Consider the following 25399-nt stretch of genomic DNA (forward strand, 5'->3'; position numbering starts at 1 on the left):
GTAGAGTGACTGCTGAATCCCTGTCTGGTGTGTTTTTTTATTGTTTTGTCTGGACATATATGAGTGTTATATCTTCATTTTTCTTCTCTTAAAATGTAAAGCCAAAGTCACTCTGGAGTTGGGTGGCCTTTAAATTTAACAAATAAATAAATTATACACAGAGACCAGTACAGCCAATATGGGGTTAGGAACTTACAATTACAAGAAAGGCACACACACTTATACAGTACTTTAGAATTATACACAATAACTAATAATTCACAGAAAAAATAAATGACTGCAGCAGGAAAACTGAGTAAAAACTAATACAATCAAATGTCTTTAAACAAAGTAAGATGTTACACATTGAAAAATGAGTGAAAAAATAAGGTTCTCACCACTAGGCACAGTTTTTAATCCCTTTGCTTTAAAAAAATGTTCAAGAATGAAAACAGATGTTTTGAAAGAATTGCACCAAAAAAAATCACGCCTTAAGTTAGCATTATCTGTACCATAAACATCAATGCTTATATATCCCTTAGAAGGAGATGCCAGATGCCAGGAGATGCAAATTTGGTAAACCTTACACCATGTGTAGAAAAACCAAAATATGTAGCATGTTGGTTAAAATAATCAGACTCTGTTATTATCTGATGTTCTATTGTTAACATTATTAAAATAAACTGAGTGCTTTTATTTTATAGTTGGAAGTGGCCCAAATATTTTTCATCTCCTTGGATACTGGGTGAATCTTGGTCAAGGGACACAGTGGTACTATTGTGAGCCGTAGAATTTGTTTTTTTATATTCGCATTTGGAGTTTCGGACTTTCTTGATGTGATTCCTGAAGCAACATTTGACCGAGTATTTGAAAATCAAATAGCTGAATTCAATTATATTTAAGACTATGCATAAACAGGATGTCACCACCACAATGTACAGGAAAATTTTCTTCTCAGTAGGCTTGGATATATAGCAATCAACTGTGTTAGGGCAAGGACTTGTGTCACATTGCACAAGGCGGGGTACATCAAATCCTCCATACACCTTGTAAAACAAATAGAGGAAACCTATTTCAAATCCAGTTTTGGAAAGGAGGCTGATGAGATAAGTGCAGAGCAATCCCCCATCAATACTTTTCAGGTCCTTATACAGCTTAGTTTGGTGTCTCTTTTCCCTGCTTTCTCGATAAGCAACATGGAGAACAACTAGAAGTGATGGTGTAGAGACCATGATCAGTTGCAAGGCCCAAAGCCTGACTTGGGAAATTGGGAAGAAATGATCAAAGCAGACATTTTCACAGCCAGGTTGTCTGATGTTACACTCAAACTCCTTCTGTTCATCTTTCCAGACATGTTCGGCAGCTACAGCATAGACAAGGAGGCGAAATATAAACACAATAGCTAGCCAGACTCTGCCGATTTCTGTTGAATATTTATTTACACCACTCAGAATATCTCGTAAGAATCCCCAGCTCATAGTTTCTCCTTCAATAAGGCCAAGGAACTGTAACAAAACAAAATATGAACAATAGTATGAACATGTCTTCTTTAAGCAAATAATATACAGTATATGGGAGGAAGATCCAGAATATAAAAGAGTATAACCAATGTGGAAATTAGGTTAATAGGTAGATTTTTCAACAGCATTTCAAAAACAAAATAGCATATAGCATAGTACTAGAATCTCTGAGTCAAGATGGGAGAATTAAAGAATTTCTTTGTGTACAAGACAAAACATAGTTGTTGTGCGTATAACAGTAACCTATGAAACAGGTAGAATGGGTTGGATGTGATAATTCCTGGGTGTAAACTTTATAGAAAATTGAGGGAGATGTGTGCTAAATACCATAACAAGGTATTTAAAGAGTTACCTTGAGGGAAATAAGTTGGGTAGTTGTCAAGAGATCAACCTTTAATTCTACTCAAAGGTGCTTTTTCAAAAGGCAACTGGGCTGTTTTTTCATTTTCATTTTACTCTTTTACTACTAGGGGGTGCTGTTCTCTCATTTAAAAGCACTTTGTCACTACTTTACAATGCTCTAAAGGTGCATTTTTCCTCTTGTATTTTGCTAATATAAAATGCAATTGATAAATTGTAATCCTACTTTTTTAAAAAAAAAAAGTTAAATTGCATTATCTTAAATAACAATTTTAAATGGCTAAATATGTGTGCCTATGTGTTTAGATAAACCAGCATGGTTTTACAGGCAGTTCTTGTTTAGCAATTGCCTTGTATAATGACCGTTCACAGATATGACAGTGATGAAAAGTAACTTTGCAACCAATCCCCACATTTATAATCTTTACTGGTCTGTAAAGCGAAGAAAAGCTGAAATAAGATTGTAAACATAGTCATGATTTCACTTCGCGGGCACTTCACTTAAATGACTGAGTTGCTGGTCCCAATTGCAATAAACAAGGACTACCTGTAAAATTTACATTTTATAAAAATTACATAAATAAGAGTCATGGCAAGCCTCTGGATAGTAAGAGTGGTTCAAGACGCAAGAGTTTAAAGATGTCAGATGCTATTAAACCAACTACCACGTTAACACTCTTTCCTCTCAACCAAGTTAGTAGAAACAGCTTCCAAGCTTCAGGGGAAAGAAGATGGGCTTTTGAAGCACTTTCCAAATTGAAGTCTTTTTTAAAAATAAGGACAGAAAGGAATCAAGCTACATGACTGATTGTGTCATTATTTAAAACCTTTGAGATATTATATTTTATTGTTGTTAGCCGCCCTGAGTCCTTCGGGAGATAGGGCGGCATATAAGTCCCAAAAATAAATAAATAAATAAATAATAAATAGCGAAGGGCTCGTTTCACTTATAGTTGAGGGCTGGTAGGTTGACCCAGCCTTCCATCCTTCCAAGGTCGGTAAAATGAGAACCCAGATTGTTGGGGGGCAATACTCTGACTCTGTAAACCACTTAGAGAGGGCTGTGAAAGCTTTTCAACCTTTTCACAGATTGTACCATTTTTAGGATATGGCAATATTCAAGTACCACCAAGTCGCCTAGTAAGGTGTCAAAAACTTGATGACCAAAAAAAAAAAGGAAAAAAGTGATAAAGTACAGGTAGTCCTCGACTTACAACAGTTTTCTTAGGGACTGTTTGAAGTTACAACGGCACTGAAAAAAGAGATTTATGACCATTTTTCACACTTATGACCGTTGCAGCATCCCCTGGGTCACGTGATTTACATTTGGATGCTTGGCAACTGATTCATATTTATGACGGTTGCAGTGTCCTGGGGTCACGTGATCCCCATTTGCAACCTTCTGAGAAGCAAAGTCAATGGGGAAGGCAGATTCACTTAACCATGTTACTAACTTAACAACTGCAATGATTCACTTAACAAATGTGGCAAGAAAAGGCGTAAAATGGGGCAAAACTCATTTCTCCCCTCCCTCCTTTTATATCCTTTCCTCTCCCCCCTCCTCTTCTCTTTGCTGCACCTCCAGCTGATTTCTCTCCTCAAGGCTGCGCTTGTCCATCTCTCTTTCACCATCCCTTTTCTCTGCCTCTCCTGCTAAAACCTCCTTTTTTCATAGCCTCTCCTCTCTCACGCCGCCTCCTATTCTTTTCCGGGTGCACTGGAAGCATCAATCCTGGGGTCTCTGTCTCGCCCCTGCAGCCTTGCAGAAGTGCGCACCAATCCTGGGGCTTCTGCACAAGTGCCGATCAGCATGTAGCTACACACTTTGATCCTGGGGCTTCTGCTGAAAGCTGCAGCTCCAGCTGACTCTCCCTTAGGCTTGTGCAGTGCTGCCGCCGCTTCAGCTCACTTGTACACTTGTCCAGGCTGGTTGCGTATCACCTGCCAGGTGCCAAAGTACCACTAGTTGAAAAGCCCTGCTGTAAAGTCCTGCAAAGTGGTATACAAGTCTAAGTGCTATTGCTATTGATCATGGGACAGAACCAGCACTTGTTGCTCTGGTGAATGACCACTGCTGAGAACTGGATAGGAGAGGTGTGATCTCCTGCTCCTATGAGACCTCTTAGCATTGCTCTTGAATCATGGTGTTCTTCTGGACCACCTTGTCTCAAGCCCCACATAGCTGGCAAAATCAAGAAGCAAGAACCATGTGGATTCCAGGGAGGCATCTTTAATGCCAAGTAGAGTAAAAACATCTTCAAAACTGTAAAAGCAAGTGTCCAGGCAATGTTATAGCAAACCACTTCTAGACTGAGCTACCTCTTCTTGTATCACTGACTTCACCACTACCTACCTGGTTCCCACAATCTCTCACCTCTAGGGGGTTGAGAGTTGGGGCATTGTTTTGCATTAGCTTCACTCAAGGGCAAATGATCCAATTGGTAGTTATAGGAGACAAAAGATCAAGCCCTTGTTTGTTCCAGCATAGAATACCAGCCAACCTGGTCCTTTTCTCTCAGTGTTATTCAACATTTATTCTTGAAAAACCTGTTAGTTTGAGATGAGGGGACATCAACATGCTGATGATATCCAAGTGTTCATCACCACACAGGCCAGGTTAAAGATGTTATAGAAGTCTTGAGCTGACTCCTGGAAGTTGTAAGGAACTGGATGGGACGAAAGACGCTCAGCATAGAATGGAGCTACCATGTTTCCCCAAAAATAAAACCAGGTTTTATATATATATTTTGCCTCCGAGAGGCACCAGCTCTTATTTTCGGGGATGACTTACCTTAGGACCGCCACAGCCAGGCCTCCCACACCCCGACACCTATTGTGCTTGGCTTCTTCAGTGGCCGCTTGCTGCCGCTTGTAGCTAGACACCATGTGGTGCATAGTGCCGGTCCCGCTGCTCGTGGCAGGAGGCCACATGGTGCTTTAGGCTGGTCCCGCTGCTCATGGCAGGAGGCCGCGTGATGCTTCAGGCCGGTGCTGCCGCTCGTGGCAGGAGGTTGTGCATCATGTTATTTTCAGGGTAGGTCTTATTTTCAGGGAAGCACAGTATTCTTCATCCATGAATAGCCTGGCTATCTAAGCTATCCCCCAGTCTGTAACTTGGGGGTCCTGAATGGCTCCTACTTGAGCACCAATTTAGATCATGACTAAAGAGACCTTTGCCCAGCTGATGAATCAATTATGACCCTACTCAGACCAGAAAGTCTTGCCAACAGTAACTCATGCCTTAATCACCCTACAATTTGATACTTCAGTGTCCTCCATATGAGACTGTATTTGAAGAGTCAACTCTGCTTGAAATCTACTTTATTGGTTGGAAAGAATCTTTTTGTGAGATTTAAAAGGCTATCCAAACTACAGAGCAACAAATGTTAATGTGTAGTTTCAACCAGAGCTAAAAGGCATTTTTAAAGAGCCATCACAGAACAAATTTAATAATAAAGTAAAAGGGAGAGAGGGAGGAAAGAAAGTCAAAGTTGTTTAGAATCTCAAATCAATAAACAACCATTCCCATAAACTGAACAATGCTTTTGTTGTTTATTTACTTAGATTCTAAGGTGTTTTGACTGATTATGTGCCACCAAGCTTAGCACAATTATGTGCCACAAAGTTAACCACAAAGATAGCATTCTATTATTTACATTCAATTTTAGAAGAACATATCTACATATTCTTTAAGATCTCTAGAAAACATACCTACCTTCAGAGTGGCAAGTGGTTGTCAAAGCAGCAGAATTTAAGAGCATTAAAAATTAATCTTTCATTTCCCAGAAAGTCACCAGCCTAGAAAATGGAGTCAGGTGGTTTCCTAGGTAGTGTAATTCACGTAAGTGCAACCTGATCATTTGTTCTGGTATATTATTCAAAAGAGAAACTAGCCTGTATTCTATTTGCCAGCGCAGTAGTTCCTCATTTGCTGTTTTCTTTCATTTTCAAAATATTATTATTATGGACTAAAGTAGACACATAACTTGGAAATACCTGAGATAAACAGTAGCTGAGAGACAACTGTCAGACTTGGACTTATTGACCTATTCTCAATCAATAATGACCTCTTTTGGTGAAGAGGGGTCACTGCAGCCAATACTGCAATATTATCTAGACCCGTACCAATCGGGCTTCAGGCCCGGGTACAGCACGGAGACGGCATTGGTCGCGCTGGTGAATGATCTCTGGAGGGCTCGGGATAGAGGATACTCCTCTGTTCTAGTCCTATTAGACCTCTCAGCGGCTTTCGATACCATCGACCATGGTATCTTGCTGCGGCATCTCAGGGGATTGGGAGTGGGAGGCACGGTTCTTCAGTGGTTCTCCTCCTATCTCCTGGGACGCTCGCAGTCGGTGTTGGCAGGGGGGCAGAGGTCGACCGCGAGGCCTCTCGCTTGTGGAGTCCCTCAGGGGTCGGTCCTCTCGCCCCTTCTGTTCAACATCTACATGAAACCGCTGGGTGAGATCATTCGTGGTTTTGGAGTTGGGTATCATCAGTATGCTGATGATACCCAACTTTTCATTTCGACCCCAAACCACCCCAGTGATGCCCTCGACGTGATGTCCCGGTGCCTGGAGGCGGTCCGGGTCTGGATGGGGAGGAACAGGCTTCGTCTCAACCCTGACAAGACGGAGTGGCTGTGCGTACCAGCATCCCGTGATATTCAGGATATCCCACCCCTCATTATGGGGGGTGAGTCATTACCTCCTGTAGATAGGGCTCGCAACTTGGGAGTCCTCCTGGATGCACAACTTTCCTTAGAAGACCATATTGTAGCTGTGACTAGGGGGGCGTTCGCCCAGGTTCGCCTGGTGCACCAGTTGCGGCCCTATCTAGACCGGGATGCCTTGCGCACGGTCACTCATGCGCTCGTGACCTCTCGTCTTGATTACTGCAACGCTCTCTACATGGGGCTACCCTTGAAGACCACTCGGAGGCTCCAACTGGTACAGAATGCAGCCGCGAGAGTTGTATCGGGGGTTTCCCGATACTCCCGTGTTACACCTTTGCTCCGCGAGCTGCATTGGTTGCCAGTTGTCTTCCGGGTGAGGTTCAAGGTGTTGGTTATGACCTACAAAGCCCTCCATGGCATGGGTCCAGAATACCTTGGGGAGCACCTGCAGCCGGCGTCAACTTCCCTCCGCCCAGTACGATCCCACAGAGAGGGCCTCCTCAGGGTGCCACCAGTCAAAGAATGCTGACTGGTGGCCCCCAGGGGGAGAGCATTCTCTGTGGGTGCACCGGATTTATGGAACCATCTTCCGGTAGAGCTCCGGATGGTGCCCGATCTCCGCTCCTTCCGGCGCGATCTTAAAACCCATCTTTTTAAACAAGCGGGCCTGGCCTGATGGGACGGGGTGGGATTTTATTATTACTTCAATTTTAAATCTGTATTATTTATGGGCATTGTTTAATTATGTTTTAATAATTTTAATTTTTGTATCCTATTTTTATGTATTGCCCTGTTCACTGCCCTGAGTCTCTTGAGAGAAGGGCGGTATATAAATTAAATTAATAATAATAATAATAATAATAATAATAATAATAATAATAATAATAATAATAATGTCGCACGTTATTGTGTTGCTTATCTCCCATGTGTTATTTTAATTCTATAAAAAACATCCATAGTGAGTGACAAGGTTGGATTGCCTTTATCATGCTCAATTTTCAAATACAAAAGTTTTCATTCCGCAATGCAATATTTGAACTTACTTAATTGTATTGCTTCAATTTTGTATCACAAAATGTTGAGGTAACTACAATTGGAACCTTTCACTTTATTCACTGAAGTTCCTATTTAGCAGAGGTATGTGTGGGTGTGTAAAGTCCAAAGTCCAAATAAAGTTAATTAAGAAAGTCACACGCTGCATTAGGAAACTTGACTTGAGCTGAATATTTCTGTTGCTAAGTGAGACATTTGTTAAGTGAATGTTGCCCCATTTTATGACCTTTCCTGCAACAGCTGTTAAGTGAATCACTGCAGTTAAGGTATAGTAACACAGCTGTTGAGTCTGACATCCCCATTGACTTTGTTTGTCAGAGGGTTGCAAAAGGGGATTACACTGGGACACTGCAACACCATCATAAATACGAATCAGTTGCCAAGTATCCAAATTTTCATTATGTGACCGTGGGGATGCTGCAATGGTCATGAATGTGAAAAATGGTCATTTTACTTTTTTCAGTGTCATTGTTAACTTCAAAGTGGTCACTAGATGAACTGTTGTAAGCTGAGCACTACCTCTATTTCTGTAATTTAGATTCTTAGCTACGTGACAGAAGTCTAACTCTGCTCTGAGTAATAGTTCTGGCTTTGTGGTGCACTTTCTGCCTTGTAGTTTTATTCAATATAAATATATATGAAAATGAATGAAAACTATATGAAAATGAATGGAACAAAACACTGTTTGTTTGCTGTGACATTTAAAGTGATCCGTATATTTTTGTTTAGTATTATTTAATTAGTGACTCAATTGTTTTAACCTTTATTTACCAAACCAAGCCAGGCAATTGAATTTAATACTTCTTTCAACAGTCAGTAACATAGAAATAACAATGTTTTATCTTTGATAAAATATTTAATTCTGAGATGTAAACATTCACAGATGTAAAAATACTTGGGACTCAGAATACACACACAAAAATTTTTTTGACAGGTACATCAATGGCTCATATTGACAAACTCAGCTTATTCTCAAGTAGTTTTCTCCAACTGGATGTTCACCAGATGTATTGGGCTTCCACTTTGACCCAAATCAGTATTGAACCATAGAAGTTGGCAATGATAGAGTTTGTTGATTTCTATAAATTTATAAGATTTATAAAAGAGTTGAATGCTACTAACATCCTCTTTGTTTTCTTCAGTGAGGATTCATTATAAAAGCTGTTGCCACAACAATAGCAGCTAGTAGAGCAGATGATGTGCTGTGAGTTAAATATTGACATAAAACACAGATGGCCCATTGAATCTTTGGTACTAATGCAGATTGTCTTCATTTTCATTCTTTCCTATTTGCAAACAAGTAATGCATATGAATTGCATTTACACCCATAAATGTCACATTCTGTATAAATAAGAAGGTGTGGTTTCTAATCTTAGATTATGCTACTTTCCCCACGCTCTTTACATATGTTGACTGGCAGTGGCCACCTAGGAATTCTGGGAATTGTAGTCTAAATGCAAACACATCTGGAGAGAACCCAGCTATAGAAGGCTCGCTAAGTGACTAGCTAATTTTTTATTTCCAACTGGATGCTCCACATAAGTATACAAAGAGATTAAGTTTTACTACATTGTAACTCCTAGAAAGAAGTCTGAACCACAGCTCTGCAGCAAATTTTCTCCAACTTAAGTCAAATAGTCCTTGACTTACAATGATTTATTTAGTAACTGTTTGAAGTTACAACAGCACTGAAAAAAGTGAGTTATGACCATTTTTTCATACTTACACACACTGCAACATTCTCATGGTCACATGATCAAAATTTGGATGCCTGGCAACTGGTTCATATTTATGACGGTTGCAGTGTCCCAGGGTCATGTGATCTCCTTTTGCAACCTTCTGAAAAGCAAAGACAATGAGGAACTCAGATTCACTTAACAACCGTGTTATTAATTTAACAACTGCAGTGATTCCCTTAAGAACAGTGGCAAGAAAGGTAAAAAGGAGCAAAACTCACTTAGCAAATGTCTTGCTTAACAACAAATTTTGGGTTCAATTGTGGTCATAAGCTGAGGACTACTTGTAAAGGGGGAACAGGAGAATCTTGATGCATTCTACTGAAGCAAACCCTAGGACAAAAGACATTCAGATATTCAAATTTCTATCAGATGTCTATTCTGGATGGAAAACAATTGGTTTCATGAAGAAAATGCTTTGCAGGCATGGTAGGGTCCAGATATGATGGGAAGGGAAGTTTAACTTAGCTATAAGATGTGAGATCAGGTCACCTGCGGTAACACTGCTTAATAGACAAATAGGCATATGAATGATTGAGTCCCATGTGCCTGGGCCAGATGCCTCCAGTCCTTAACCTTATGAAGATGGAATTTTCTTTAAGCTTCAGGTAGGTCTCCAGAATATCTCTGATCATTCCATTCTGGTCCCAAATGGGAATATTTTGCTGAAGCTCGCCATCTGATTTAATCCTCCTACCTAATTTAATGTTTTAGCAGTTTTTATGTTTTTTTAAAACCTTTGTACATTGCCCAGAATCCACTGGAGTTGGATTGAAAATAACAAGAAATGGTGGAGAAATGGGAAGGAAGAACTGATCAGCACTAGATGAAGATGAACTGAATGGTTTTTGGTTGAAACATCTACACCCACTCATTGCTATCTTTTCATTGTTAAGCAATTTAACAACAAACAGCAAAGCAGTGAAATTGAAGATGGGTTAACCTCTGACTAAAACCTACCTAATAGTAAAAGACCCAACAAAAAAGGTAGTAAAAGACAACTACAGGCCAATTGCCTGCTTTACCAATAACTTTCAAATTGCTAACTGGTATGATAGTTGATGCAGTCAAACAGCATTTAGTTGAAAAGACAGGAAACTAACCAGAGGAACAAAAGATCAGCTCCTAATTGTCAAGACGATTTTGGAAAACCGTAGGAGTAGGAAGACTAACATGAATGTAGCTTGGATTGATTATCTGCTGCCGGCATCAAGCTCCCTGCGCCCTGTGCGTTCCCACAGAGAGGGCCTCCTCAGGGTGCCACCGATCAGAGAATGTCGATTGGTGGCCCCCAGGGGGAGATCCTTCTCTGTGGGCGCTCCGGAGCTGTGGAATCAGCTACCGGTAGAGCTCCGGATGGCGCCCGATCTTCGCTCCTTTCGTCGCGATCTCAAGACGTTTCTATTTGTACAAGCCGGCCTAGCCTGATGGGGATTGGTGGGGTTTTTATTTTTGGTGTCTTAATTTTAACTTGGTGTTTTAGAATTCTATTCTAATTGTTTTAACTTGGGCAACCATTTAATCTCTTTTTAATGTTTGTATTTAGTATTTTATTCTGCCCTGTGAACCGCCCTGAGTCCTCAGGGAGAAGGGCAGTATACAAATATTATTAAATTAAATTAAAATTAAATTATAATGAGGCATTTTACTACCTGCCACATGCCTGGATAATGGTGCTTAGAAATAACAGGAGTGAGTAGACACATCAGAAGTTTTGTGCAAAGGTCAATGAGATAACAAAAGGCACAGTTGTTGATCAATGGTGATAGATTGGGAGGGATTAATATCAAGAGGAATATTTCAAGCAGACTCATGATCAGTACTATTTGTTGTTGTATTGATTCCTCTGTTAAAAATATCAAACAAACGAGCCTCATGGATACCAAACATTCAAAACATGTGCCAGGCTATCCCATCCCAAGGAGATTGCACATACTGACTACATACAATGATATGACAAAGTAGCAACAATGGTGCATTGAAAAATCTGCAAGAAATACCATTTGCTTGTAGGAAAAACTGGTGGGAGCATAAAATAGAAAAGTAATAGAAAATGAAGAAGCTCAAGTGCTCTGGGACTTTAAAATTCAAACAGACAGGCACCTGCCACACAGTACCTTAGACTTAATAATGGTTGATAAGAAAGACAAAAAAGTTGGATACGGGACATTGCAGGACCAGGAGGTAGCAGAATAGGGGGAAAAAGTCTGGAGAAAATCACAAAATACAAAGAGATGCAAATAGAAGTACAAAGACTGTAGCAAAAGAAAACAAAGATAGAGGACCATTTAACTACTACTGGCATTGACAAAATCACCATCAATCAATTGCAAAAGGCAGCTTTACTTGGGCAAAGTAAAGGTCACATCTTGTGATCATATCTTGTAACACCATCAAATAACAACATCTGATTATAGCCCAGGTCTTTGGGGAGGACTCAGTAGGTAGGTAAAAATCCCAAATCCAGTCTAACCTTCTGACTGTGCAACCAACCATAACAATAATTCTCCCCGCAAGAGCTGGTTGACAGAAGGGTGGATGGGGGTGGGGTCGCTCCATCCTGGTTGAGAACTCTCGAATTGATTTCACGCTTTCTCTTTCTAACCCAGACAACTAGCTTGTAAAGCAGGGGTCTTCAAACTTGGCCCTTTTATGACTTGTGGACTTCAACTCCCAGAATTCCTCAGCTAGCAAAGCTGGCTGAGGAATTCTGGGAGTTGAAGTCCACAAGTCATAAAAGGGCCAAGTTTGAAGACCCCTGTTGTAAAGTGAAGGGTCGTTCTGGCCTCCGCAAAGTTAGGGGGCGCTCTCGAATAGGCCCACAAGAGCGGAAGAGGCAGAAAACAGAGCCAGTCTTTCTTAGTTCTGCGTTTGGAATGTAGGAAGGGGGAATCGGCTCAGGTTGCCCACGGAGGGAGGTGAGTAAGAAGCTGTAGGTCTTTCGATGTCTTGCTTTTTGTCTTCTTAGGAATGCTTCTCTTGGCATAGTAAAATATCGAAAAGAGCGCCTGGTCATCCACTCTAGCAGGGAGCTACTGCAAAGGAGTCCCAGATCTGGACTGGGGCGCTATCTGACAATAGACCCGGACGCAGGGACCGTCCGGATTTTTTTTCCTGGTAGCCGTGCTATGGTTAGAAAAAATTGCGAGCTCTTTGCTTGTGCTTCGGCTTTCCACGTTGGTGATCTTAGGTTCAGACTTTGTTTTCTCAAAGCAAGGCTGGGGAAATCTAGAGAGTTTGGGTGCTTCCAGGAAAGCTTGCAGAATTTTTTTTTTTTCCAAAAATGAGGTGCCGACATCGTGGTGGTCCATTGGGAATCATCCCAGGTTTTCCTCGCTTCCTGTTGTACTTCTTCCTTACCAAGGAAAATCCCTAAAGGAAAAAAAGTTGCACATTAACTGTCGATGGCTACTGATAGGAGATCTGTGGATGAAAGCCCTCACTGCTAACTTGGTGGAACATATAGAATTATAGGGCGTGATATGGGGGAAGGCAGGTTTGTATGTGGCTATTGGTGTAGAAAAATACCACAGTCAAATAAACTTTCCAAATTGGCAGGTGGTCATCACGAGACTTAAATAATAATGTGAGCAAGTGTAATGAATGTTGGTCCAAGAAAAATCCATCTGTGACTGGTATATATTAACGGGATCTGAACTGGTTTATCAAGAGGATCTTGGTGACCAGCTGGATAAAAACATCAACTTAGTGTGCAGCCAATGTGAAAAAGGCAGATTCCATATTAGAAGTCAAAGGACAGGAATTGAAAATAGAATTGCTAATTTAATGAAAATATATGGCAAAGATTACTCTTGTGGTATTTTAAATGCAGTTTTGGTCATCACATATTCAGTCGGGTTTTACAGAGCTCAAAAAGATGCAGAAGGGCAACCAAAATATTTAAGAAGCCTAAAGCAGTTCACCTACGAAGAAGAATTATAATAGTCTTTAGTTTGGATGAAGGAGGATAAGAAATTTCCTCAAATGCATAGGATAGACTATATGTGCTTTCTCCCAGTTTTAAAACTCAGTGGCATCCCCTGAAATATGCACACCTTTGAGCATCAAATGCATTATTTTCCTGGAATTGTAGGAAGGTATAGGCCAGGGGTAGTAATTCATAGGAATTCTGGGAGTTGAAGTCCATGAGTCATAAAAGAGCCGAGGTTGCCTACGCCTGGTATAGGCAAATGTGGAATACATGCATATGCCTAGGCCACCCCACTTTTTTAGCTCCAGAATGCTGGGTATCTAATTCGGGGATAGCCCAGGTTTATGTGCTGAGTCAGGTTTTAAAAAATGTGGGAATCAAATTATCTCTAGGGGAGTTTACACTTAAATACTGGTTGCTGGCAAATGAGAGTGGGAGGGGCTATTACTCTAATCCAATCTTGTCAGCTTTCCAGTTGCCTCCACCATTCGATTCTACAAGGTATCTGCCATGTAATATCAAGATGTCTGCAGGTGTAACATGTATCACCTTTATGAACTTCAGTTGCTTCCATAAATGCTTCTTAATTAAACAACTTTTTGATTGATTTGAACTCATAGCTCTGGAACAATATTGTGCCAACTTGTTGGACTGCAGTTCCCATCTTTCCTAACTGATGAACAGTGAAGTAAGTCATAGATCAATGTATCTAGATAACTCAACATTGTGGAAGGCCAAAACACTGGATTATCAAGTGGATCATACTATTAAACTAAGATTAATGGGAAGTTACACAATTTCCTTCATACTAATGTATTTTCTGTTTAGTTTGGCTCTGGCTATATTGACTAGCAGTGTTTGCAACTCTACCTGACATTGGCAGGAATTAATCCTGATGTATAATGTTATTGCTGCTTTCTGGAATGTTATGCCAAGGCCCAGATTAAATGCTTTCTGTTTATATGCTATAGTTAGATCAGGGTTTTTGTTTGTTTGGTTTTGACAGAAAGCTGCTAAGAAAGAAAAACGGGATAATTATTCAAGGTTTTTGGCTAGCAACCCTCAGGAGGTATCCCATCACTGCATTTTCAGATTTGGGAAATAATAGACCTGGATTTTTTATTATTTGTATTTGTCAATTAGATTGCAATTAGAATACAGGATACTAGTAAAGTGTCACACAGTCCAAATATTTCTGCCACAGTAAGATGTCTTCAGCACCGCAGCCTCCAGATGTTCCTCCAGATGTTCCGCATGAAGCACCCAAAAAGAAAGATTATCGAATTCCAGGACTCCGAGGTGCCCAAACTACTACTTTGTTCCGTGCTGTGAATCCAGAACTTTTCATTAAACCTGTAAGAGAACAACAATTATTTGGGGCGGCTGATTTAAATACATCCATATTTTTGCCTGCACATCAGTTGCATAGTTACATGGCTGTAGCTATTATGTACATCAGAGGAATTGTTTAGGTTTGGGTTTAGTATGATATATGAGCCTAGTCTTTATGTTTTGGATTTATAGTTAATGACTTAGCATTTTATCTAAATCCAATCAATTATGGTTTATTACATTTAAGTAAACTCGGGTATAATATGTTGTTTAAGAGGTCATTTATATTTAATTTCTGATAACTTTCCATTTTTAATTCAGGCATAACATTAGTTTTGATAGAAAAAAGTTGGTAACTTGCTAATTAGAATAGCATGATATTAAAATACTTTAGCCACTATCTTTTTAACATGAATAGGAGAACTGAAATGACCTCCATACTCTTACCAGCAAACTGTTAAGATTTTATAAATGAAGAAGTACCGTAATTTGCCTATTGAATTAAGCTTTCAGAGGCCAATGGGTATTTCTATAGCTGTACTGAATTGTTGATAAAATACTATAAAACCTAATTGGTCATGAATAGTAACATATTTAAAATGTATGGGAAAACAACATGCAATTTGGATGAGACCCATTTTCTCCAGGCAAACATTTCACACTCAAGGAACACGCAGTCTCTGTTAAAAAAAAAGGTATTGAGGAACTAAAGAAGATTAACTATTCATACTTTATATACCTTATTCAACTAAGTCATTTCATTTCTTTGCAATTTACTTGCTTTTTGTTTCATAATAATCAGGCAAATAGTTGGGAACATTGCCTTTACTGACTTTAAAAAAGCTTGTCTCTTAGGGGGCTACACAAAATAATGCTACCATTTTGGGAAAAGTGCAGACGTATTTTGCCACTGCCTTCTAGGATGCCTTTTTAAATTCTCATTCTAGCCTAGAGCCCTGGGCTGCCCTAGTAGTCTCCCTTTCAACTACTAACCAGGTCCCTCCTTGCTTAGTTTTTCCAAAATCGGCAAGATGACCCAAGTGCTGCCACTTGCTGTGGTTTTTCAAAAGAACTGTTTGGAGAACTGTATTCCACTTACATAGACGACTGCAGCCTTAATTCCAGCCATTTCCTTTTAACTTTGGAAGCTAGATGAAGATGGAAAATAAAATAGGTCATCAGGACACAGCTTAATAAAATACTTTTAAGACGCATGGAGCATAGAACATGGATTAAATAAAATGTCTGGATTTCAAACTATTTATGTTTTCATTTTCACAGAACAAAGCAGTTATGGCTTTTGGCCTTGTGACAATTACTCTTTGTGTAGCTTATATTGGGTACTTGCACGCACAACAAGAAAACAAAAAAGATCTCTATGAAGCTATTGACAGTGAAGGAAACAGACTTATGAAACGCAAGACCTCAAAATGGGACTAAGGAAAATTATTGTCATTGCTGATTTAAATATTAACATGGAGGAAGACTTGACTTTCTGAATGGTGACTTTCAGGATTTTGTCTGAAGCATTAGGATTATTTTTTATACAATAGTGAATTAAAAAATATTCAGGTTAAACATCAGTGTGAAATCCTATTATCTATTATTATTTTGAATAAAGTACATTATAAATAAAAGGAGTACTGTAGAATATTTGTGTCTTATTTCTTATCTATGCTGTGTCAATAGATGCTTTAGAATTATTACCAAAATTTCACTGCCTGATTTTAGTTTATTATTAAGCACCAGTGTTTAAGTAAGTCACTCAAAAAACATTCCTAAAATGTGTCTTTTGTATGAATGAACCTTTATTGTTAAAGTACAACCATGTATACATTGAGATTGGCTGAGCCTCCCTTTGTGCCCCCACCCCCAATTTACAATGACAAAAACCCTCCATCTTATTACACCATGTGAGTTAATTGTATACATCCAACTGCAATTTTTTAATATTCAAATATTAAATAAGGGAAACTGTGCCATAGTCTCTTCCAAAATAATTTATTTATGATTTAGTGTTTTGAATGATTGATCGGTTGATATTTTTCACTCAAGGCAATAAAACTAATCTGTTAAAAATATATTTCCATGAGTTACTTCAGTGTTTTGAGCTTCCCTGCATATTTCCATTTAGTGGTATTTTAAGTTTTTGGTTTAAATATTTGGATAGTAAATACTGCAATAATTCATGTGTATTGTTTTAGAAAAGCAAATGAAAACTTTTATCAATTATAAAAATATCCCAAGATGCTAAGTAATATTAATTGATGCCTCAAATGCTTTTATGAGCAAAACTTACTTTGCCTAGCAACAGTTACTAGGTGGGATTTAACTCATGGCCTCAGACACAGTCATGGCAATGTAACTTCCAGAGTTTCTTAATAAAGAGCTGAAGAAGCAGGTGGATACATCTTGCCATATAATGGTGGTCCTTTTCTCTTTCTTCCACTGACCATCTTGCCATACAATGCTGAAGCCACCTTATTTATTCCACTGACGTGCACAAACTCAAAGGAACACCAAATATAATTCAGCTTTGAATGGAAGAATTAAGCTTTTGTATCTGCATCTGAATAAGTTACTTGATTCTCTTCAAAGGAGGAAAAAGATCTCATGCAATCATGATTAGAAATCCAGATTTTGATACATTTGTTTGCTGTGCTGTTTGTTCAAAACTAATTCCACCGCCTCCTACACCAGAGACCTTTGACCGGATTAGGGAATATAAACCTTATAAAACTCGGTATTATACACACAAAGATATATTGGGTAAGTTAATTCTCCTCAATAACCTATGATGATTCATATATTCGACATGTTCTAAAGAATCTGCATACAAGAACGTGGACAATGTTATTCATATTAACAATAAAATGGGAGAAAAAAATAGGCAAAAAGGCTGCAAATATCATTAAGGGAAGATATCTTTCTACTTGATACCATAAAGGAGGAAAACAAAATGTATGGAGATTTATGAATTTGTTACTTGTATCTAAGTGCAGACAACATCATTCTGTGCTTTTGAATAATTTAATGGTCCAATGGTCCATAATATGGAAAATAGGATTCTTTTTTTTAATCCCATTTATATCCCGCCCTTCTCCGAAGACTCAGGGTGGCTTACAATTTTAAAGCACAAATCAATGTGCTTAGCAGTAGCCTTTATTCTATGTATATGCCTGCTTATTAGAGCTTTCGCCCCCCCCCCAAGCGGCATTATTACAAAGTCAGCTTATTGCCCCCAACAATCTGGGTCCTCATTTTACCTACCTCGGAAGGATGGAAGGCTGAGTCAACCTTGAGCCTGGTGGGATGCGAACCTGCACTAATTGCAGGCAGCTGGTGTTACTTAAGGAGGCATTAGCCCACTGCTCCACCAAGGCTCTTCTTCAACTCAAGGACCTGCTTAAATTATTAAATATTGCTTTAATGGACTTTGAATATATATTTTAAATTTCTTTATAATTAATACGTTGATGGAAGAGGCAACTATCGCTGGGATCAGTGAGAGAGACTGGGTTCAAACATATTAAACTTTCATGTTTCGTTTAATTTAGATTAGATAAATTGTGTGAATCCAGCTATGGTGATTCATACCTCCTAGTTTATGACTTAACATGTATGCGAATATGGACAGCTACACTTTTTCCAACAAACCATGGTTAAGCAAAGTATGGCTTAATCTGTAAATGTGATGCTTTTGTGTTGAGTCTTTCAGAGAACACAGATTTAATCTGGCAAAGGAAGCAGTGGCTTTCTTTGGCTTTGAATAGAAAAACTTTTAAGATCAGTAAAAGACTTGGCCTGGCTTACTGTAGTATTACACAATATGCCTAATGCTTGGATTTTGCAATTACAGATTATTAATGTTGCCCCTTCAACCCACCCATGACAAAATTAGTGCTATAATTAGTGTGCTTATTTATGCCCAATTTCTATGGTATAATCATTGCATCGCATGATTATTAATTATTTCTGACCTGTGTGATCTTCTGATCACTTTGGAAAGAAAACTAGAGCAAGCTCGATACTTCTAGTGCTGGTTGTCCACCAGGGTAGAATGCCTGCTTAGATATTGGAGTTACCTGCATAAAACTGTAGATCCTAAGTGTCCAACCTGAGCAATTTTAAGACTTGTGAACTCCCAGAATTCCAGCCAAATGGAGAAGTTGAAGTCCACAAGTCTTAAAGCTGCCAAGGCTGGGCACCCCTGCTGTAGATCTCTACCAGGTCCCTTCATCAGCATAGATGGAACAGCATCCAATGGTACATCATAAATAACTGTAGGGATCGATCTTGCCTTTGTCACGCAATCTGTTGAGACAAGTTGAAATGTGGAATATTTAGGGTAGAGATAGGGGATTTATGACCTGTGGTGGCACAGTGGTTAGAATGCAACATTGCAGGCTATCTCAGCCCACTGCCAGGAGTTCGATCCTGACTGGCTCAAGATTGACTCAGCATTCCATCCTTCTGAGGTCTGTATAATGAGGACCCAGATTGTTTGAGGCAATATGCTGACTGTAAACCGCTCAGAGAGTGCTGTAAAGCAGGGGTCCCCAACCCCCAGGCTGCGGACTGGTACCAGGCTGTGGCATGCCAGCAACCAGTCTGCATAAGCAAAGCCCCATTCGCAAGATGCAGGCAGCACACAAAACCACACACACTCTGGTCTGCGAAAAAACCTTTTTCCATGAAACCGGTCCCTGGTGCCCAAAAGGTTGAGGACCTCTGCTGTAAAGCACTATGGAACAGTATATAAGTCTAAGGGCTATTTCTATTTCCATCTCTGCCAAAGTTATTGGTTTAAATTCTTATCAAGCCTAATCAGAGAATGGCAGCTTAACATTGACAACTTTTCTTATACGTTTAATTAATATAAGCATGGCACCTTTGATTGGGCACACTAGTCTTCACAAAATGATGGTAATGGTTTAATGCTTTTAAATTAAACTTTTATTTAATGGCATGTGTGAGCAAATAATCCATATATAATATATGCTGCCTTCAATTCTATTACTTTATATAGAGATCGGAGCAGACCTTAAGCAAGAAGATGTAGACCAAAGAGAACAGGAAATACAAAAACGAATAGAAAAAATGCAAACTAAACTCTTGCTTCAGGTAAAACTATTCTTCTGTGATGTTAAATATAAACCTAATGTTTACGATGTAATGCAGATTTCCCTTGTGATGCATGTTAATAGATGTCATAGGTATATCAGCAGTACTGGTATAAATCAGGTATAGATTTGTCTTAATGTTGTTTAATAATAACACAGTTGGAAGGGACTTTGGAGGTCTTCTAGTCCAACCCTCTACACAAGCATACCGTTTTAAATAAGTGGTTGTTCAGTTTCTTTTTAAAAGCCTCCAGTGATGGTCCACCCACAACTTCTGAAGGCAACTGTTCCGTTGGTTAATTATTCTCACTGTCAGGAAATTTCTCCTTAGTTCTAGGTTGCTTCTCTCCTTGACTAGTTTCCATCCATTGCTTCTTGTTCTGCCCTCAAGTGCTTTGGAGAATAGCTTGACTCCCTCTTCTTTGTGGCAGCCCCTGAGATATTGAAACACTGCTATCATGTACCCCCTCGTCCTTCTCTTCATTAAATTAAACATACCCAATTCCAGCAACCGTTCCTTATATGTTTTAGCCTCCAGTCCACTAATCATCTTTGTTGCTCTTCTCTGCACTCTTCCCAGAGTTCAACATCTTTTCTTTTTTAATGTGGTGATCTTTTTTATAATAGTTTTTGCCTTTACAAAAAAAAACCTTGGTAGAATCTAAATGCTATCTGTCCTTAACCAATAATCTTTGGTTTAAATATCCTATGGATTTCTTCCCAAAGGGCGACAATAAAAGTTCAAATCTAGACCTCATGCTTAAGGTTCCAACTTCTCAATTGCATTTCCAATTAGGCCATGACTTTTACTTTTTAGAACATTGTCTGGGGTGTTCAATGTACACAAAGTAGAATTTTATTGTATTACCTTCATTTTAAGTTTAAAAGAAGCACTGGAGTTAGCTGAAGCACAGAGGGATGCAAATATTAGTAATAATGATTTTTTTTTAAAAAAGCCTGCTCCGTAGGGCTATTCTTTTATGTTCTTCTCAAAATTAGGAAGAATTACAGATAGTCCTTGACTTACAATCAGAATGGAGCCCAGAATTTCCATTGCTTTTCCAGGCAGTTGTTAAGTGAGTTTTGCCCCATTTTATGACCTTTTGTGCCACAGTTGTTAAGTGAATCACTGCGGTTGTTAAGTGAATCATCAGTCATTAGGCAAATCTGGCTTCTACATTTGTTGGAAGCTGGCTGGGAAGATTAGAAATGGCAATCACGTAACCCCAGGACACTGCAACCAACATAAATGACATGCCAGTTGCCAGGGGCCTGAATTTTGTTCACATGACCATGGGGATGTTGCAATGGTTGCAAGTGTGAACACCGGCCATAAGTCAGTTTTCTCAGTTCTGTTGTAACTTCAAACGTTCACTAAACAAATGGTTGTAAGTCAAGGACTACTGTAACTAAATCTGGGGTTAGACTTCTGCTTGGGCAATAAGGCTTTTCCTTCTTGAACAACCCTTCTGGAACAGGTTGGGGAGGACACAATGGGCGAAGAATCAATTCCACGAACGAGGGCAACTCTGTTGCTAAAGAGCCATCCTAGCAATTGAGATTGTACCATGTGATCAGTCCTGTGTGATGCCTTTAGCACAGTTGTATTAACCAACTGCTTCTATTTGTGGCCTGTTTTGTAGGCTGAAGTAGCAAAAGAAGATGCAGTAGAAGAAGCTCTCAATCATGCTGAAGCAATACACAAGAAAGATATTAACGAACTTAAAAAGAAACATGAAGAAACATTAGAAGTCAGTAGTACTTTTATTTTTCTATCCACCCTATGAAATAACACAATGCTTTGGAACTTACGTAGACGTATCATTAGCATAAGTGTTCTGTACCAGCCTGCTACCGGCCCTGCAGAAAAGGCAGGGACAACCCCTTTTACAAGAAGGCAAGAGGCTGGAATTACGCCTGCCAAATTTATTACCACAAAAACAAACGGAACAAGACAAACCAAGAAACAGGAGCTTTAAGAAACATGAACTATCCAAGCGGTTGCCTTCAGCAAACCAGCCCTCCCCACACATTCCCCTTATATAGAGTTCAGGGCGTGGCTTCTCTCCGCCTCCTTTCGAGAAGCCCCATTGCCTTCCTCTGTTTACTCCTAATTGACTGCCTCCTGCGTCAGGCGTCCTTGAACAGGGCCAGCTGTGGGTCATCTTCATCCACACTGTCAGGCTCACACAGCTGGGTCTCCGTGGTGACCAAGTGGGAGGGGCCTGGCTGAGGGCTCTCATCAGCAAGATCTTCAACCCCCTCACCAAGGTCTTCAACACCCCCCTCCTCCTCCTCTGAGTCGTCCGACCCAACTGCCGAACCCACAGGCTGACCCTGAATCACAACAATAAGAAACTGATTTCTGGTGATTTGAGACTCTCCCTTCTACATACAGTTTATGCATATCTCATATCATTTCCAAGGGTTGCCTAATCCTTGGGAACACATTGGCAAGGGGACAGAGAAAAGAAGGTAATAAAAAAGTCCATTCTCTATACAGGTAGCACTGGACTTACAGCAGTTCATTTAGTGACCATTCACAGTTACAATGGCATTGGAAAAAGTGATTTATGACCATTTTAAACACTTATACCCACTGCAGCATCTCCAAGATCAAGTGATCAAAATTCTGGCACTTGGCAACTGACTCATATTTATGACAGTTACAGTGTTCTGGGGTCACATGATCATCTTTTGTGACCATCTAACCAGCAAAGTTAACGGGGAATCCAGATTCATTCAACAACCATGTTACTAAATTAGCAACTATATTAGCGACTTACTTAACAATTGTAGCAAGGAAAGTCATAAAACGGGGCAAAATTCACCTAACAAATGTAACAAGTATTTCACTTGGCAAATGAAATTTGGGGTTCAGTTGTGGTCATAAGTTGAGGACTACCTGTACAGAACTCTATTTATTTGTGAAAGTAAAAGTAGGTACCAGATCGTTATGAGCAGGTAGAAAGTACAGAAGATATTATCTTTCCAGATCTAAATCAGGGTCACATATCTGCTATCACCCTACATTAAGGTAAAGGTAAAGGTTTCCCCGCACATGCATGTTACTCATTTCCAACTCTAGGGGCCGGTGCTCATCTCCGTTTCAAAGCCAAAGAGCCAGCGTTTGTCCAAGGACTTCTCCGTGGTCATGTGGCCAGCATGACTAGACGCCAAAGGCGCACGGAACACGGTTACCTTCCCACCGTAGTGGTCCCTATTTTTCTACTTGCATTTTTACGTGCTTTCGAACTGCTAGGTTGGCAGAAGCTGGACGAGTAACAGGTGCTCACTCTGCTATGTGGCACTCGGGATTCAAACTGCCGACCTGATCGACAAGCTCAGCGTCCTAACCCACTGAGCCACCGCGTCCCATCACCCTACATTATAGTGGTCTAAATCTTCTAATTTTTTCCCTACAACACGCTAGGTTTTTTTACACACAGGGAAGCTGAGGAAAGGATTCAGAGCCTCAACCTCCCTCTGCAGGCATACTCTTTCCAGGCTCTTATTTTAAGCAGGTGGAAGAAATTATAGTCCTTTCTTGTTCTAATTTGTTTGTTCTTCTGATTTTATTTATTTTTGCTAAAGAATACTGTGAAGAAAACAAGGACTGAAATGCTGCAGCACTTGGAACTGGAGCTGAAGAGAGAATCAGAAGCTGCTGAACAAAGGAACACTCACAAACTTCAGCGGATGATGCTACAGCTGGCTATGGAAAAAATGGCAGCTGTGGCTGAAGGGAGGCAGGATGAGAGACACAAGGCAGCTGTACTTCGTGCCAAACAGGAAAAGTAATGAGCTTAACTATCCCATGTCCTTTAAAAAAATAATAATCTGACTTCTCATCAGGCATTGGATTTGATCTAGAATTTTCTGAAGGGAAGAAATCTTCCTCAAACTGCTCTGGGCTAATGTAGAAGGATTTAGTGTAGTAGGCCTTTGTGCTACGCATACAAATGTAGTCTATTCTTTTGCTAGTATTTTAAATAATTATGTACGAGACCATTACCTCGTGCTAGTTAAAGCATTCTTGCTTTATTCTCTTTTCCCATTTAAGGACAATATGCTGCTAAAAAAGGTCCCTCTTTATGCTGGCAAAAACCATATCTGAGATGATAGGGCCTATATATCCCTATTTAAAAATTGAATTAACTCACTTTTATTTTGTGTGTGTGTGTGTATGTATATATATATATATATATATATATATATATATATGTGTATGTATATATGTGTGTATGTATATGTATGTGTACACACCTACACATATATACACACACACTCATGAGTTTCACACACTCATCCCTCTGCTGCCTAGGTGATGTATATTGTATAGTTCTGTCAAGGTTATCTTCTTATTCCACAGATTTCACTCTGGGTTTACTCTTTTTTCTTCCTTTCACTGTCTACATAATTTTATAATTGAATTAAGCAATCTACATAAACCTAAGTTCAAAATCACATGCGATGGAAATCATTTCTAAACGGATGGTATTTTTTTTTTCCCTTTCATTCATCCAGAAAATTTTTGGAGCAAATCCACCAGGCTGGGGTAATTGCTAATGAAATTTATCAGAAGAACCTGCAACGGTTAGCCTGGGAGAAAAAACATGAATTGGAAACTGCCTTTATGGTCTCTCAAAAGGAATATGAGGAAGAGACTAGGAAACTGCTTGAAACTGCTGAAAATATTCGCGAGGCTCAGCTTGAAGAGGTGAACGTTGAAGTGAACAGGAAAGAAAGTGAAATCCTATCTCTGAGCCAGCAACTGGAATGTATGACGACCTGGAAAGACAGCCTGGAAGCTGAAATATTAGAAACCAGGGAAGCTTTTCAGAAGTACATTAACCTCACATTTCCCCAGCTTGCCCCAGGACAAGCAGATTTCATCTTACCATTCCGAAAAATATCTGTATTCAGAGACTCTGGTGTAGAACAGTAAGATCGGTATCCATCTCTGGGGAGTTGTGTCTTGGCTCCAGAGATGCCAATGTGGCATAAGGGGATGCGCAGGTGCTGGGAAGAAAGAAAGAATTCCTCTGTAGAATGAACATGTGGCTGAAAGGGAACTTAAATGCTTCTTTATTCGTGGGCCAAGAACAAACCAATGCGGCAGTATTAGGTCCCTAGCTCAAGGTTAAAATATGGGTGGTTCTGACATTTGTGTATCAAGGTAGTCCTCAACGACCACAACTGAGCCTAAATTGCTGTTGTTAAGCAAGACACATAGTGCGTTTTGCCCCATTTTACGACCATGGTTGTTAAGTGAACCTGGCTTCCCCATTGACTTTGCTTGTCAGAAGGTCGCAAAAGGTGATCACATGACCTGGGGACACTACAACCGTCATAAATATGAGTCAGTTGCCAAGTGTCTGAATTCTGATCACATGGCCATAGGGATGCTGCAAGGGTCATAAGTGTGAAAAATGGTCATATCACTTTTTGTCAGTGCTGTCGTACCTTTGAACAGTCGCTAAATGAATGGTTGTGAGACGAGGACTACCTGTACAACAAATTCTGATTTCAATATTTCAAATATCAGTACTGTCAATTGGAAGTTCATATGGTTTCAATAATATGTGAAATCTGATCACAGCTAACAACAAATTTACGCATAGTACATTTTGGGGAGCAGCGTCAGCTTCACTCATTTTCATAACTGCTTTAGCTTGCTGTATTGTA

At 39.7% G+C, this 25399-nt stretch overlaps 3 protein-coding genes across 5 annotated transcripts; 2 read left to right on the plus strand and 1 right to left on the minus strand.

Annotated features, from left to right (window-relative positions):
• On the minus strand, positions 1–11915 carry GJB7 (gap junction protein beta 7). The gene is made up of 2 exons (XM_083377660.1): positions 11799–11915; positions 1–1484 (listed from the first exon to the last, which is right to left on the minus strand). Exon 2 carries the CDS (start codon positions 1455–1457, stop codon positions 678–680), a length of 780 nt encoding a protein of 259 aa, XP_083233786.1. The 5' UTR covers positions 1458–1484; positions 11799–11915; the 3' UTR covers positions 1–677.
• A 254-nt stretch (positions 11916–12169) lies between these two features.
• Positions 12170–16625, plus strand: SMIM8 (small integral membrane protein 8). Of its 3 annotated transcripts, XM_083359473.1 has the most exons (4): positions 12213–12243; positions 13877–13944; positions 14461–14611; positions 15870–16625. In XM_083359473.1, the coding sequence occupies exons 3-4, from the start codon at positions 14465–14467 to the stop codon at positions 16026–16028; spliced, it is 306 nt and encodes a 101-aa protein (XP_083215599.1). In that variant the 5' UTR covers positions 12213–12243; positions 13877–13944; positions 14461–14464; the 3' UTR covers positions 16029–16625. The 3 variants fall into 3 exon arrangements, with proteins under 3 accessions (XP_083215598.1, XP_083215600.1, XP_083215599.1); XM_083359472.1 differs by lacking the exon at positions 13877–13944 and having other exon boundaries at positions 12170–12243; positions 15870–16623; XM_083359474.1 differs by lacking the exon at positions 13877–13944 and having other exon boundaries at positions 12196–12261.
• A 584-nt stretch (positions 16626–17209) lies between these two features.
• On the plus strand, positions 17210–25361 carry LOC310649287 (uncharacterized protein C6orf163; the record flags this gene model as incomplete). Its single annotated transcript, XM_083377597.1, has 5 exons — positions 17210–17357; positions 19618–19712; positions 21355–21462; positions 23306–23508; positions 24239–25361. The coding sequence occupies 5 exons, from the start codon at positions 17210–17212 to the stop codon at positions 24657–24659; spliced, it is 975 nt and encodes a 324-aa protein (XP_083233723.1). The 3' UTR covers positions 24660–25361.
• Positions 25362–25399: the final 38 nt, after the last annotated feature.

This window comes from Vipera ursinii (assembly GCF_947247035.1).
Source record: "Vipera ursinii genome assembly, chromosome: 1".
In the NCBI taxonomy this organism is placed as follows: Eukaryota; Metazoa; Chordata; class Lepidosauria; order Squamata; family Viperidae; genus Vipera; species Vipera ursinii.

Bases quoted from the DNA above. Each gene is read 5' to 3' on its own strand.
- GJB7 (XM_083377660.1), bottom strand. From the start codon at position 1,457: ATGAGCTGGGGATTCTTACGAGATATTCTGAGTGGTGTAAATAAATAT.
- SMIM8 (XM_083359472.1), top strand. From the start codon at position 14,465: ATGTCTTCAGCACCGCAGCCTCCAGATGTTCCTCCAGATGTTCCGCAT. The intron at 14,612-15,869 runs GTAAGAGAACAA...TCATTTTCACAG, and splicing joins CAGAACTTTTCATTAAACCT to AACAAAGCAGTTATGGCTTT.